The 12401-nt window shown below is 57.7% G+C and overlaps 1 protein-coding gene across 3 annotated transcripts in view; it reads right to left on the reverse strand.

Moving 5' to 3' along the window:
* The window catches only part of AGAP3 (ArfGAP with GTPase domain, ankyrin repeat and PH domain 3), a 101251-nt gene that overhangs the window by 28850 nt on the left and 60000 nt on the right, over window positions 1-12401 (reverse strand). For 2 of the 3 annotated variants that reach the window (XM_033166305.1, XM_033166304.1), the window contains exons 8-10: window positions 10311-10466; window positions 6262-6354; window positions 999-1103 (exon numbers count right to left, since the gene is read on the reverse strand). In XM_033166305.1, the coding sequence (XP_033022196.1) occupies window positions 999-1103; window positions 6262-6354; window positions 10311-10466 (354 nt within the window). Of the gene's footprint in view, window positions 1-998; window positions 1104-6261; window positions 6355-7642; window positions 7766-10310; window positions 10467-12401 lie in introns of those variants that run through there. The other variant, XM_033166306.1, reaches the window with a different exon arrangement.

Below are 12401 nucleotides of genomic sequence, written 5' to 3' on the forward strand. Positions count from 1 at the left end.
CCCTCCCTACCCCCACCCAGAGAAGTTGTGAAACAACCTGTCCCCAGAAAGTCTCCGACAGTTGCTCTGCACCTGTCACTTTCCCTCTGTGCTTGAGAGAGAGTTTGGCAGAACGGTTGTCCTGCTCTCCAGATTTTATGCCCTTGAGCATTTGATTTATGGTGGGGGGGGGGCTATATTTCTTGGTTTGCCTTGGAATCCGGAGTATTCTGGTCAGCTGACGAAAGAAGGACGCCCGGTGGGAGTTATGGAGGAAGAGGGAGCCAAGAGGGGAGTCCCATCTTCCGGAGCGTCTCCATCTTCCAAGAGTGCTCCGTGCACAAGGACAAACTTTGCTCTGCAGCTTTGAGATCTAGAACCGGCTTCCTTCTTTGGAAGGGACAACCAGGAGGTCAGAAAGCCAAATTCCAGGCAGGCCAGGTGCGGTCCATGCTCTCGTGCATCCTGGACAGCGGAGGGCTTGTCACTGGCCCCCCCTCCCAGCTGAGGAAGACCAGAGTCCCCTGCGTGACTGTTGGGGGGGGGAATGGGACGAGGGAGGGACAGGAGGACGCCACGCTCTCCATGGGCCAAGTTGTGGTTGCCCAGGGCCCTCAGGAGCCAGGCCAGGGTCAGGGCCAGGCCAGCCAATGGGCAGCCCGGAAAGTGCCACCTTCCGCCCCCCGCCCAAGGGAGCCACGCCTTGGGACGAGGCGGCCCAGGTTTCCCCCGTGTCCGTGGTGGTTCTTCTTCATCTCAGCAGCAAACTGTGCTCAAGAGAGAGACAGCGCAGGGAGAAGACGGGGAAGAAGCCATTAGCGCCCCAGCGGGGAAGTGACAGAGACGGATGGGGCGGCCGCCACACACATGTCCCCCCCCGTCCCCCCCCGTTCTCCTCTCGGCACTAGTGACAAAGAGAGCTGAGCAGCCACGCAGCAGCCCCCCCCCCAGCCCAGCCCCTTAATCACAGGCCAGGCCAGCCTGGGACCCCGCGGCTCTCCCTGGCGGAGGGGACTCACGTGCAGACTGGGGTGGTACGTCAGGACGCCGTTGTCGCACAAGGTCACGTACTTCTTCTTCCACTCCTTGTTGAGGGATTTGCTGCTGCGCTTCAGGAGGACGCCCTGGGTGGGGTGGGGGGTCACAGAGCGGGGAGGCGTTAGAGGGATTCTGCTCAGCGGCCCCCTCTGGCCCCAGGGGCCCCAGCTGCAGGGGCTCCCCCTTCCCTCAGATGCTCTCTCCCACTCCCTGCCCCTGAGCCGAGGCTACCTGGGCCCCTCTGCCACTCCCCACCGAGGGACCTGGGACGCTCCGCCTTTTGGGATAACAAAGGGGCCCTCCGGCATGGGCAGATCCTGTCCCGCCAGTTCTCATGCTGCCTTGGGGGGGAACAAGGCCTCTTGCTGAAATGCCCCCTGCCCCGCCCAGGCTGTGCTTTCCTGCATGGTGAGGGGGTGTCCGGTGCTGCCTCTGCAGGATTTGGCCAGACCAGCCCCCCCCCCCGCTGCTTCTGTGAAGACAGCCCAGCCTCAAGAAGCCAAGACAGGTAGGCAGAAATCTCCTGCCCTCCCCAACCGCACCCCAAGAGCTAAAGTGCATCTCACGCCAGGACTCGGCACCATCGTCTTGGATTCGCTTCCTGCCTGTGATCTCCAGAGTGCAGCCAAGGAAGACAGCGGGGGGGGGGGGGCAGCGAGAGAACAGTAAAGATGGTCCCCACATCTGAGCCAGGCCACAGCCCCTCTGCCCAGCCCCGTCAGCAACAGAAGGGGTTCCCCTCTCCCGCAGAGACTGTGCCTTCTGCACACGGCACACGGACGCAACTCCCCCCCCCCAAGAGCGCAGTCACTTCCATGGAAAAGTTCAGGGATGCCCAGAAGCCGAGCTTGCCCTGCCTCAGTCTCTCCACTGTGCAATCGACACGGGGCCCAAACACTGAAAATGGTTCAGGTTTCAGGAATCCAGTTTGAAGCAATCCATTCCAGGCACCGGAAAAGGAGAATGCAAATGTGTTCCAAAGCAAAACTGACATTCCTGGAAGTCTCTGTGGAGGCTGGAGGGCTGCCCTGCGGGCCGGGAAGCAAGGGCTGAGCCCCCTTCCGCAATCTTCCCCTGCCCCCAACCTGAAAGAATCAGAGGCCAAACTCCCCTGCAGGTGGGACAAATCAGCCCCCCACCCCGGCCCAGCAGCCCGACAGGCTCTGAGGGGCTGGCAGGACCGTTGCCCAACGGCCAGAGATGGAGGCACAGCACACCAGCCAGTTTAGGGGGTGCCCTGCCCAGTCTCTGCAGGTGGCGCCTTCCCCTTAGCTGTGCCCATAGCTGCCTCTGCCTGGCTGAGCTGGCCAAGCCTGCAAGGAGACCACGGGCACTTGGCAGGGGCTTGAGCTCAGGGTCCCAACAGCCCAAGAAGCCCCTGGATGGGCTGACCATGACCGAGGAAGCCTCTTGGCTTCCCACAGCCCAGTCCTTCCCCAGGCAGCTGGGAGGGAAGGCAAACGTGGACAGCCAACAGACCAAGGCTAGGCAGGGCAGACACCTGCATCTTGGGAGGAAAGCGATGACAAACCTAGACAGCATCTTCAAAAGCAGAGACATCACCTTGGCCGACAAAGGTCCGTATAGTTAAAGCTATGGTTTTCCCAGTAGTGATGTATGGAAGTGAGAGCTGGACCATAAATAAGACTGATCGCCGAAGAATTGATGCTTTTGAATTCTGGTGCTGGAGGAGACTCTTGAGAGTCCCATGGACTGCAAGAAGATCAAACCTATCCATTCGGAAGGAAATCAGCCCTGAGTGCTCACTGGAAGGACAGATCCTGAAGCTGAGGCTCCAGTACTTTGGCCACCTCATGAGAAGAGAAGACTCCCTGGAAAAGACCCTGATGTTGGGAAAGATGGAGGGCACAAGGAGAAGGGGACGACAGAGGACGAGATGGTTGGACAGTGTTCTCGAAGTGACTAGCATGAGTCTGACCAAACTGCGGGAGGCAGTGGAGGATAGGGGTGCCTGGCGTGCTCTGGTCCATGGGGTCATGAAGAGTCGGACACGACTGAACGACTGAACAACAACAGGCAGGCCAGAGGCAGACCTTGGCTGCTGCTGTTGAAGGGAGGTGGAGTCCAGAAACAGGCCCCTCCATCTGCCCACCATGCCTGCTCTGCTCTCGCCCTCCCCAAACAGGCAGACCCTCTCAGACCCTTCTCCTTCCCCACAAAGGCTCCCACCTTGAAGGACGCAAGAACAGCCCTGCTCCATCAGGCCCACCTAGTCCCACAGGGGCCAACCGGGTGCCCCAACGGGGAGCCCCAGGGCAAGAGCCCCCTCCTCTCTCGAGGTTTCCGGCAACCGACGTTCAGAAGGACTCGGCCACCTCTTTCTTCTCAGGCCAACGTTGGACCACCTTGCGGCTGTTGATGGTGCAGGAGGCGGCCATGTTTCTTCTGCTCAGCCGGGAACCTCCCATCCTCAGGGCCCCACATCTCCTTTGCCCCAAAGGAGCAAAGGAAAACCCCCCACTACTGCCGGCAAGTGCAGAAAAAACGACACCACCATTGCCAGGAACTTGAAGGGAAGTCATGTTGGGAAGCCCCCTTCTCCAGCTGAGAGAGTGAGGGGCCCCCCCAAGCATTCCTGGGGGGGGGGCGGCGGCGGGGAAGATCTTGTTTCTGCAGAGCAACAGACTCCAGTCTAGTCACATGTGTCCAAGGTCACAAGGCAGAACGGGTTTGGGGACAAAATGAGGCAGGCAGACAGGCGCCCCCCCCCAACACAGGAGATGCCTTCTACCAATAAAGGGCACTGCCCACCCCCTCCATCCAAACCACCCCTCTCCGCCCGGCTGCCGCTTCTCCCCCAACCAGAGTGTCCCCACCGGGGGAAAGGGGTCTCCCATGATGGGGCAGCCGCCTTCCTCCCCACATGCACACATCTCCCTCTCGCCCCCCCCCCCAGCCAAGCCAGGCTGCTAGATTGAGGCTGGAAGAGGAGGAGGCGGCAGCGGCGGCAGCAGCAACAGCAGCAATATGCAGGGTAATGAAGCAGGGAGCAGCAATGGCCCCCACAGGACTCGTTTACTCCACAAATCTCCCTTCCACTCACTTTTCGCTAAGAATTTTAACACCAAACTTAATTGTAAAGTCGCGTATTGATTGGAAAATGCAAATGGCAATTTAAATGTAATCTAAGCTCCCAGCATGATCCCGGCTCCCTCCAAGGAGAAGCCACCCGGCCCAGGCAGCAACGGAGCCCAAGAAGGGAGAGCGCAGGGTAGGATGGGGCCCGAGCAATTGCCCCAGGGGCCAGGAAGGGGGGGGGAGGCTGGTGAGGATGGGAACACCCCAGGCAGGACAAGGAGGGAGGGGGTGGGGAGGCCATTCCCCTCTTGCTCAGCCCCACTGAGGGGTTGGCTAGGGGGCTCATGGAGGGGTTGGCTAGGGGGCAGGGCTTCTTCCCTCATGCCCAGCTGCCCCTGGGTGCTCCTGTGGGCAGGGAACCCTGGACTAGATGAGTCCTTTGGCCTGACTCTCAGGTGGTAGGGGGCCGGAGCCGGCCGGGAAGTTCTGGGGCCTTGACACTGCCTGCACCTTCCGGTTAGCACAGAGGGGCAGCCTTGGGGTGGCCTGAACCCTTGGCCACGGGAGTAAACAGTGCTCTTGTGGGATTCCCACAGCCACAGCAAGAGCAGGATGTTGGACTGGACGGGCCTCTGGCCTGATCACAGTGGGGAGCCTGCTTCAGCTCCCAAGCTCCCAGCAGGGAGGGAGACTTCTCTAAGGAACCCCAACAAGGCTCTGCACCCCAACAGGAGACCTCTGGCAAGAGCCCTGGACTGAGTTCACACAGAAGCCCTGGGTGGGGGCAGGTTGAGGGTCCAGGAGTGAGGAGAGCCCTCCCAGCCTGGTGGCCTTGCAGGCATGCATTCGGGGGGGGGGGGGGAGAGAGCACCCCCAAATGGCAGCCCATGTGATACACAACTCAGTCAGAACTTCCTGAATGCCGCACAGAAGGCGCCACGGCCACCATGGACAGCCAGCCACAGGAGGTGCCACCAGTCACCAAGGCCAGGAGGGGGCTCAGTCAGCCCCCCAACACACGACCCCAGAAACAAGAGTAGGAAGCCCCATGGCTGGCAAGCAGAGCCAGGACAAATCATGCCCTGTTCCCCAAGGCCTCATGTTTTGCCATGGAAAGGAGAGGGAAAGGGGTCCGAACCCTTTTGGGGAGTCGGCTGCTGGCGGGTGGGGCCCCCTGAGAAGCCAAGGGCCAGGGGCCACCAACAAAGTCCTGGGGAAGCAGCTCCTCTTTCCCACCAAGGCTGCCTGAACTGCAACACACTCGGCTCCACCTTTTCCCTTCCTGCAGTTTTTCTCCTTGGGGTTCCCCCTCCTCTCAGGGACAGAGAAAGGGGTTGGCGGCGGGGGGACACGGGGGACGACAACACCGGCCTAGTCCTGCCCCTGAGACTTCCAGGAGACATTTTTGCACCAAAGCCCCAGAAGGCCCCTCTTCCACCACCAGCAACCGCGACTCCTGCCCCACCGCGGGGAGAGATCTCAACTTACCAGGTCCTTTCCCCCAAATGGGGCAGACAGACAGCAAGACCTGGCGCTGTCTGGAGGAAATCTCCCTGCAGAGACTTTTGCTGTAGTGGAGATGGCAGCAAAACCACTTTACAGGATTGCGGAGCTCGGTCTCTTCTCGAAGGGGGTCTTACACAGAGAGCCAGCGCAGCACTTGGCCGGCTCCTGGGAAGGACGTCCTTGGATCCAGGCTTTCTTCAGCGAGGCCAACCGCCCTGGCCCCTGGAAACTATGCCCAGGGCCGGGCGAGGGTGCCAAGCACCTGCTCTGGCACCAACCAGAAGCTGCAACCAGCCTTGGCATCCTGGCATGATGGGCAAGGCCTGGTCCCCAGCAGCCTTCGGAGATCCATGCTGAACGGTGCCCCCCCTCCCACCCACTGACCATTGCATGAGGGCCAAAGCAAGCAACATGGAGTCCCACAGATGTCGCCAGCCGGCAGATGGTGCTTGGCAGCCCCCCGATGGCAAAGGCCTCCCCTCCTCCCCGCTGCCCCAATGCACACACACGGGCACACAGAGTAGCCGGACACAGAGCTGGTGACTGCAACACTGGCATGGAGAAACACAATGGGCCTGACAGAGAGATGCTCCTCGGTCGCGGGGAAGAAAAAAAGAGTGGGGTGAGCCCCGGGTACCCCTTCCCCCCCCCCCCCCCCGGTCTGGCCCAGGGCTGCAGCGATGGGGGAAGAGTGCGAACCTGCTTAATGGGTATGGCCCGCCCGCTGCCGATGGTGTCCGCCTTACACTCCGGGGGCTTCTTCTCCCGCTCGATGTCCGTGCCTTTCCGAGACTGGAAGAGAAGAGACACGGGGCATTAGATGGGCGGGGCGGGGCAAGGGGGGCTGCCCCCCGGAGGCTCAGAGGAGCTCCCGCCTGCTCTCTGCTCCAGCCCCAGGCCAGAGGAGGGAGTGGAGGCGCTGCCGTGGCCTCAGCCCCACCCGCCCCCTGCCCCCTCCCTCCCCCGGTCCACGGGATGTGGTGACAGACGAGAGCAGCATGGGATGGGGTGAGCATGGATGGAGGAAGCAGCAGCGGCAGCAGTGGCAGAGGCAGCAACAGCAGCAGAAGCACCGCCGGAAAAGAAGGCACCAGCCCGACTAATCCAACCGTTTATTTGGTGAACACACGGGCACCATACAAAGTCGCGGATGTCACTGGGCCACCGTCAGCCCCTTACAAAAGAGCTCGGACAATAAACAGCTACTTTACATTGAGAACATGATTCTTGGGGAGAGAAAGAGAAAGAGAGAGAGAGGAGGGCGGGGGGAGGAGGAGGAGGAAGAGCAATAACTCCAGTTCATTATCATCATCATCATCATCATCACCACCAGCTTAATAAATAAACGGATCACTAGATGAAGCTGGAAACCGACAGTCTGCCGAGAAGCGGTCCACGGAAGGTGCTCGAGAGACAGCGGAGAGCCTTGCGGGAGTCACGGCGGGGGGCGCAAGCGATACATTCAGAACCACAAGAATGGCGGGAGGAGGCAGCCTTCGGCCCTCGGCCGGCGTCCGTCCATCTTACAAGCCCTTGTGTCGTCTGTCCATCAACGCAGCCGGCCGCACCAGCCCCTGCGCACTCGGAAGAGCAGCCCTCTTGCCCCGCACTCCGGGGGCCTCCAAGAGCCACAGTCGTCTGCTCTCTGGGGAGGAGGCGGTGGCGGCCGTGGCAGAGAAGGAGGAAGAAGAAGAGGAGGAGGAGGAGGAAGAAGAGGAAGAGGAAGAAGAGGAGGAGGAGGAGGAGTCCATGCAGGAGGAAGGAGGGAGCCGGAGAGCAAGTAGCAGGGCGCGGCCGGCGGCAGCAAAGCGTCCTGTGGCCCCTCCATCTCCTCCTGGCACTTCCTGGCAGCTCTGTCGGTCTTCCTGTCCCCGGAGGGCCCCTTCTCCGGCCCAGCAATGTCCCGGCTTAAGGGGCAGGCGCAGCAGACTCCCTCCGAGAGACTTTAGAGAGGGGGGGAGGAGGAGGAGGGGCTAAAGGCTCCTGCGTGTCTCCGGGAGGAGGGGGACCCAGGCGGCAGGTAGGGCAGGCCGCTAATCTGAGATCACTCCCAGTGCCTGTCCCTGATCCGGCCCTGGAGAGGCAATGAAAAGTGAGAGAATTGGTACTGAGGTGCCTGCTGGGGAACCAACGGGGTCTTCTAATTTGGAAGGAGTTGAAAAGGCCTTTTGGTTGATGAAAAGTTGGAAACAGTGGCACATATCTGCAAATATCGAAAGAATAAAGAGTTTGGCATGTTATACTCAGAAAAGGACGTGTGCGTCTGTCTGTCTGTCTGTCTGTCTGGGGCACGGCAGGAAGGAAGGAAGGACACAGAGAATCAGGCCGGCCAGCCAGAGGTGTGGCGGCAGCAGCAGCAGCAGCGGCAGCAATCAGGCCGAGCGGATGAGAGAGAAGGAAGAGCGGAGGGAAGGAGGGAGCGAGGGAGGGAGGAAAGAAAGGAGGAAGGAAGGGAAGCAGGACTCTGCCTCCACCTGCTGGCCAGAGGCACGCTGACACCCTCCGTCCTCCTTCGCTGGTGCAGAGAGCAGGAGAGGGAGCCAGGAAGGGGCAGAAGGCCAGAAGCAGCAGGAGTTTGGAGAGGCAGGGAGGGAGGAAGCAGCAGCCATGGGGAATGAGCTCCTGGGAATGAGGGATGATGCACAGGTGGCCGCCAGGGCTGCAGACCCAACGCCCCAGCCTGGAAGACCAAGGAAACAGGGTCCCCTCCCTCCCTCCCCACCCACCCCAACAGCCAGACCCTTCAGGAGTCCCCCTCCGGAGCAGTGCCACTGCCAGTGCCGCCCCCTGGAAGGACCCCCAGGCGAGAGCAGCTGCCGGTTTGTGGATGGGCGTGAGCAGGCATGGTGAAGAGCGCAGATCCGCAGGGAGCCAAGCAAGGGGTGTGTGTGTGTGTGCTCACGGCAAGCCATTCCGAGTGGAGGGCGACACAGGCGAGCGAGAGAGAGGGAGAGAGAGAGAGAGGGAGCAGGCCGGCGCAGCACTCGCTCAAAGATCCGCCCGCAAGGAGCAGGGAGGAAGGCAGCAGCCAGCAGAAGCAAGCAGGAGCGCGGGGCGGGGCGGGGTGGGGGCCGCGTGCAGTGGGGCAGCAAAGCAAGCAGGAGCAAGGACAGCCAGGGCCCCCGTCGGACCCCCACAGCCAGCAGCAGCCCCGCTTGCGGAGAAAGAGCCGAGACCCAGGAAGGCAGGGGGGTGTTTTGTGTTTGTACGCAGAAATGGCCCAGGGAAGAAGCCCCCAGAGACTGGGACTGGTCAAGTGGGCTGGGGCGGGGAGAACAGCGGCCGTTTTGTCTTTGCAAAGGCTGTGCCCCACAGCCCCCGCCCCCCCCCCGAGCTCCAGACAGGCAAGCCCCAGCTTCCACATCCCCCCCCAGAAGACCTCACAGCCAAGCCAAGGAGCCCAGCGCCCCAGCAAGACCCACAGCCTCCCTCCCCAGGGGCATGCACTGCTCTGTGGCCCTTGTGGGGCCGGGGGGGGGGGGCTGCGCAGCTGCTTTCAGGCCAGGTGATGCCTGCTCTGGGGTTTAGCGTGTTCGTGGCTAATTAGAAATCAGGAGACCTTTGCCCGTGTTCAAAGATACAGATTCTCAACAATGGTCAAGACTTCAAGACGGGACACCCGTGGCCCGTTTTGCAAACAGATGATTGAAAAATGGGGAGAGGTTTCTCTTTGGAAGGGATGCAATTTTTCACAAATATGGACCGGCCAGCCGTGTCCCCTGGCCATTCTTTAAGATGGAAGGCCCCCTTGGGGGGGGCAGCCTCTTTCACTTCCCTGCAGGGCAGGCAGCAGGCACCCTGGGTGCCCTCCGTCCACCAGCCCCACCCTCCCTGCCAGGATTTTTCACAATGCCTTTGAGAGTTCTCAGCAGTATCACAACAAATTTGCTCTTTTGTCTTTATTGCTAATTGCAGGAAATCTGCACACCCACCCCGTGGTATCTGGACTTCTGTAGAAGAACGGGGGGGGGGGGGATTGGGCCCTTAAAACTGAGGGTCCTCGGAATCTCTCCCCAGGGAAGTTCGCCTGGCGCAGTCATTAAACACCTTTAGGCACCAGGCAAATACGTTCCTTTTTAACCAGGCCTTTGGTTGATCCGATTTACATCCTATGCACTTTTAAAATGTGGTGCGTTTTTCTTTTCTTTTCGGGAGGCCTATTGGGTTGTTGTTTTTAATTTTTATTAGGTATTTTGTGGTTTTATATCTTGATTTTATTCTGTGAACCGCCCCGAGACCCCTGGGTATAGGGCAGTATATAAATTCTAAATAATAATAATAATAATAATAATAATAATAATAATAATAATGGGAATCAGAGAGGCAGAAGTCAAAGGCCACTCAAATTCAGTTATTTCTGGACAACCAAGAAAGCTAAAAGAAATGGTCACTCTGGGGAGAGGACAATCTGGACACACCCTGTGAATGAAATCTCTGCCATACCCTCATGTCTCACCCTCAAGCTCAATCCTGTTCCCAGCAGGGTTTGCAATTTGTCCCAATTTTTAATCATCTGCAAAGTGGATGTGCCTCCCTCCTGTGTCCAAACCATTTGCGAATGTTTGGAACAGGGCAAGACCCACCTCGTGGTTCCTTGTGGGGCAACCTTAGTGCCGCCCCACTTTGCCCCCCTCAGGCAATGAATGGGCTGCTCTGTGCAGGCAGCCCACCCAAAGGAGCCCCCCACCCACCCAAACGCCACCAGGATCCTCTCCCCGTGCACACACCCCGGACACTCAGGCACTCACTGTGAAGATGTTGGACCGGCGCTTCGACTGCTTGCGGATGGGGGTGGGGGTGTTGGAGGCGGCAATGGTCTCGATCCGCAGCTCTCGCTGGCTGATGCTGGGGGTTGAGGGCACCGAGGACGAGTAGTCGCTGAAGGCCCCGCTCCCGTTGGCAGCCTGGCGAGGAAGGGGGACGCTTGAGGTCAGGGGGTCAACACCGGGGGGCCTCCCAGACCACCAAATCCCCTATCCCACCCCCCAAAAGAGGCTGCCTCCCCCCCATAGAACCAACAAGAACAGCGGACGGTGCTTAAGTGATTTCTAATGGAGGCCTCGCATACCTTGGAGGTTTTTAAACAAGGGATTGGGGCCACCCGTCATTTGCGATTCCTGCATTGAAGGGGGTTGGACTGGATGACCCCCAGAGTTCCTTCCAACTCTACTAGTAAGAGCTGGGGGGGGGGAATCACAGCTGGCAAACAATTTACCCCCTGGGTTTCAGATAGACAGGCAAGTCTAAAAAGTCCAGGACACAACATTTCACGGCCCTCTAGCGGCTCTGATGGCTCATTGACCAGAAGTAAAGTATTTAGCATTCACTCTGGAGGCGTCGACTGACAAATTTCAAATTCAAATTTATTGCGGCTATAAGCCCATAAAAACATAAAATATGGAATATATGACATAAAATTACAGCAAACCATAGACCCTGGAGTCATAGGGAAACAAACCACAGCACAAATACAAGTTTTAAAATTGCAACCAGGAAGCAGAAAACAAAAGTATTAGTGGTCGTGTAGTTGGCCACAGCGCCTTTTTTGAGATATGACAGAGTTTAGAAACCTTGCCACCTGCAAGGTTGTATAGGAGTCGTTGTCTTGCAGGAGTAAGGCAAGGTGTGACTCAGCTGGTGCACCTGTAAGTTTTTGAGTTATTGGTCTTAGTAATTTTGCCCGAGCCTCACTATGCAGGGAACAGATAAAGATTATATGATGGAGAGATTCCGTCGACTGTTTATCACAATCACAAAAGGCGGAAACTAGGCCCTTGGAAAATCTATGTCTCAGGACATTAGAAGGAAAGACATTAAACCTCGCTTTGGTGAAAGCGAATCGGTGCCCAGCAGTGGAGAGGGAGGATAGGTATAGAGGGACATGATGTATTGGAGTAACTCCAAAATTCCGAGGCGAGCAGACACCCCCACCCAGCATATGATTACGCTGCAGCTCCAAATCGTCCAGTCTTTGATTGATTAGTCTTTTTGCTGAAGCAAGGTCTAACTTAAGTGAATCTGAAGGAGAGATTCCAAAGGACAGAAGTTTGGCGTGGATTTTCCCAGTCCAAGGGTTTGCAAATTCGTCACGCCAAAGACATTGGACGAGATAATGGCTGGGTAATCTATGCCAAAGAGTTAACCAGTAGGTGAATATTCGTTTCCATAAGAGAGTCTCTAGTGAAGGAATCTTCAATTCTAGTCGTATAGCTGCATTACTAACACACGTAGGGAGTTTTAAAAGCCGGCGAAGAAACTGATTTTGCAGCACCTCCAGCGGGGCTGAATTTACCAGAGCTGCCCAAAGCGGAGCAGCATAAGTAAGAGTGGTAATAACTTTTGCATTGTACACCTTTAAAGCCGAGGGCACGTGTAGGGCTCCGTCTGAGAAAAAGAACTGGAGAAGTGCATGAGATAAAGTTTTGCCCTTGTTGAGTAGATGTTGAACTTGGGATTTCCAGCTCATGTTATATTGAAAAACAATCCCTAGATATTGAAACTTAAAAACTTGATCTATTTTAACTCCACCAAGCTTCCACTGAAAAAGTTTACGACTTCTAGAGAAGACTACAACTTTTGATTTTGAGTGGTTGATGGACAATTGGTTGGATTGACAGTAAGCAGTAAAGATCTTTAACGCCCTACATAGCCCAACCCTTGAGTAAGAAAGGATCACCGCATCATCTGCGTATAAAAGCAGCGGACAACGGTAGTTTGCGATGCGGGGGGCGTGAATGTAAGCGTGCGACTCATTTAGAGGCTCTCTCATATCACTGACAAACAGGTTGAAAAGGTAAGGTGCTAATATACAACCTTGTCGGACTCCTTTATTTATCGGG

Source organism: Lacerta agilis, chromosome 12 (genome assembly GCF_009819535.1).
Source record: "Lacerta agilis isolate rLacAgi1 chromosome 12, rLacAgi1.pri, whole genome shotgun sequence".
NCBI lineage: Eukaryota > Metazoa > Chordata > Lepidosauria > Squamata > Lacertidae > Lacerta > Lacerta agilis.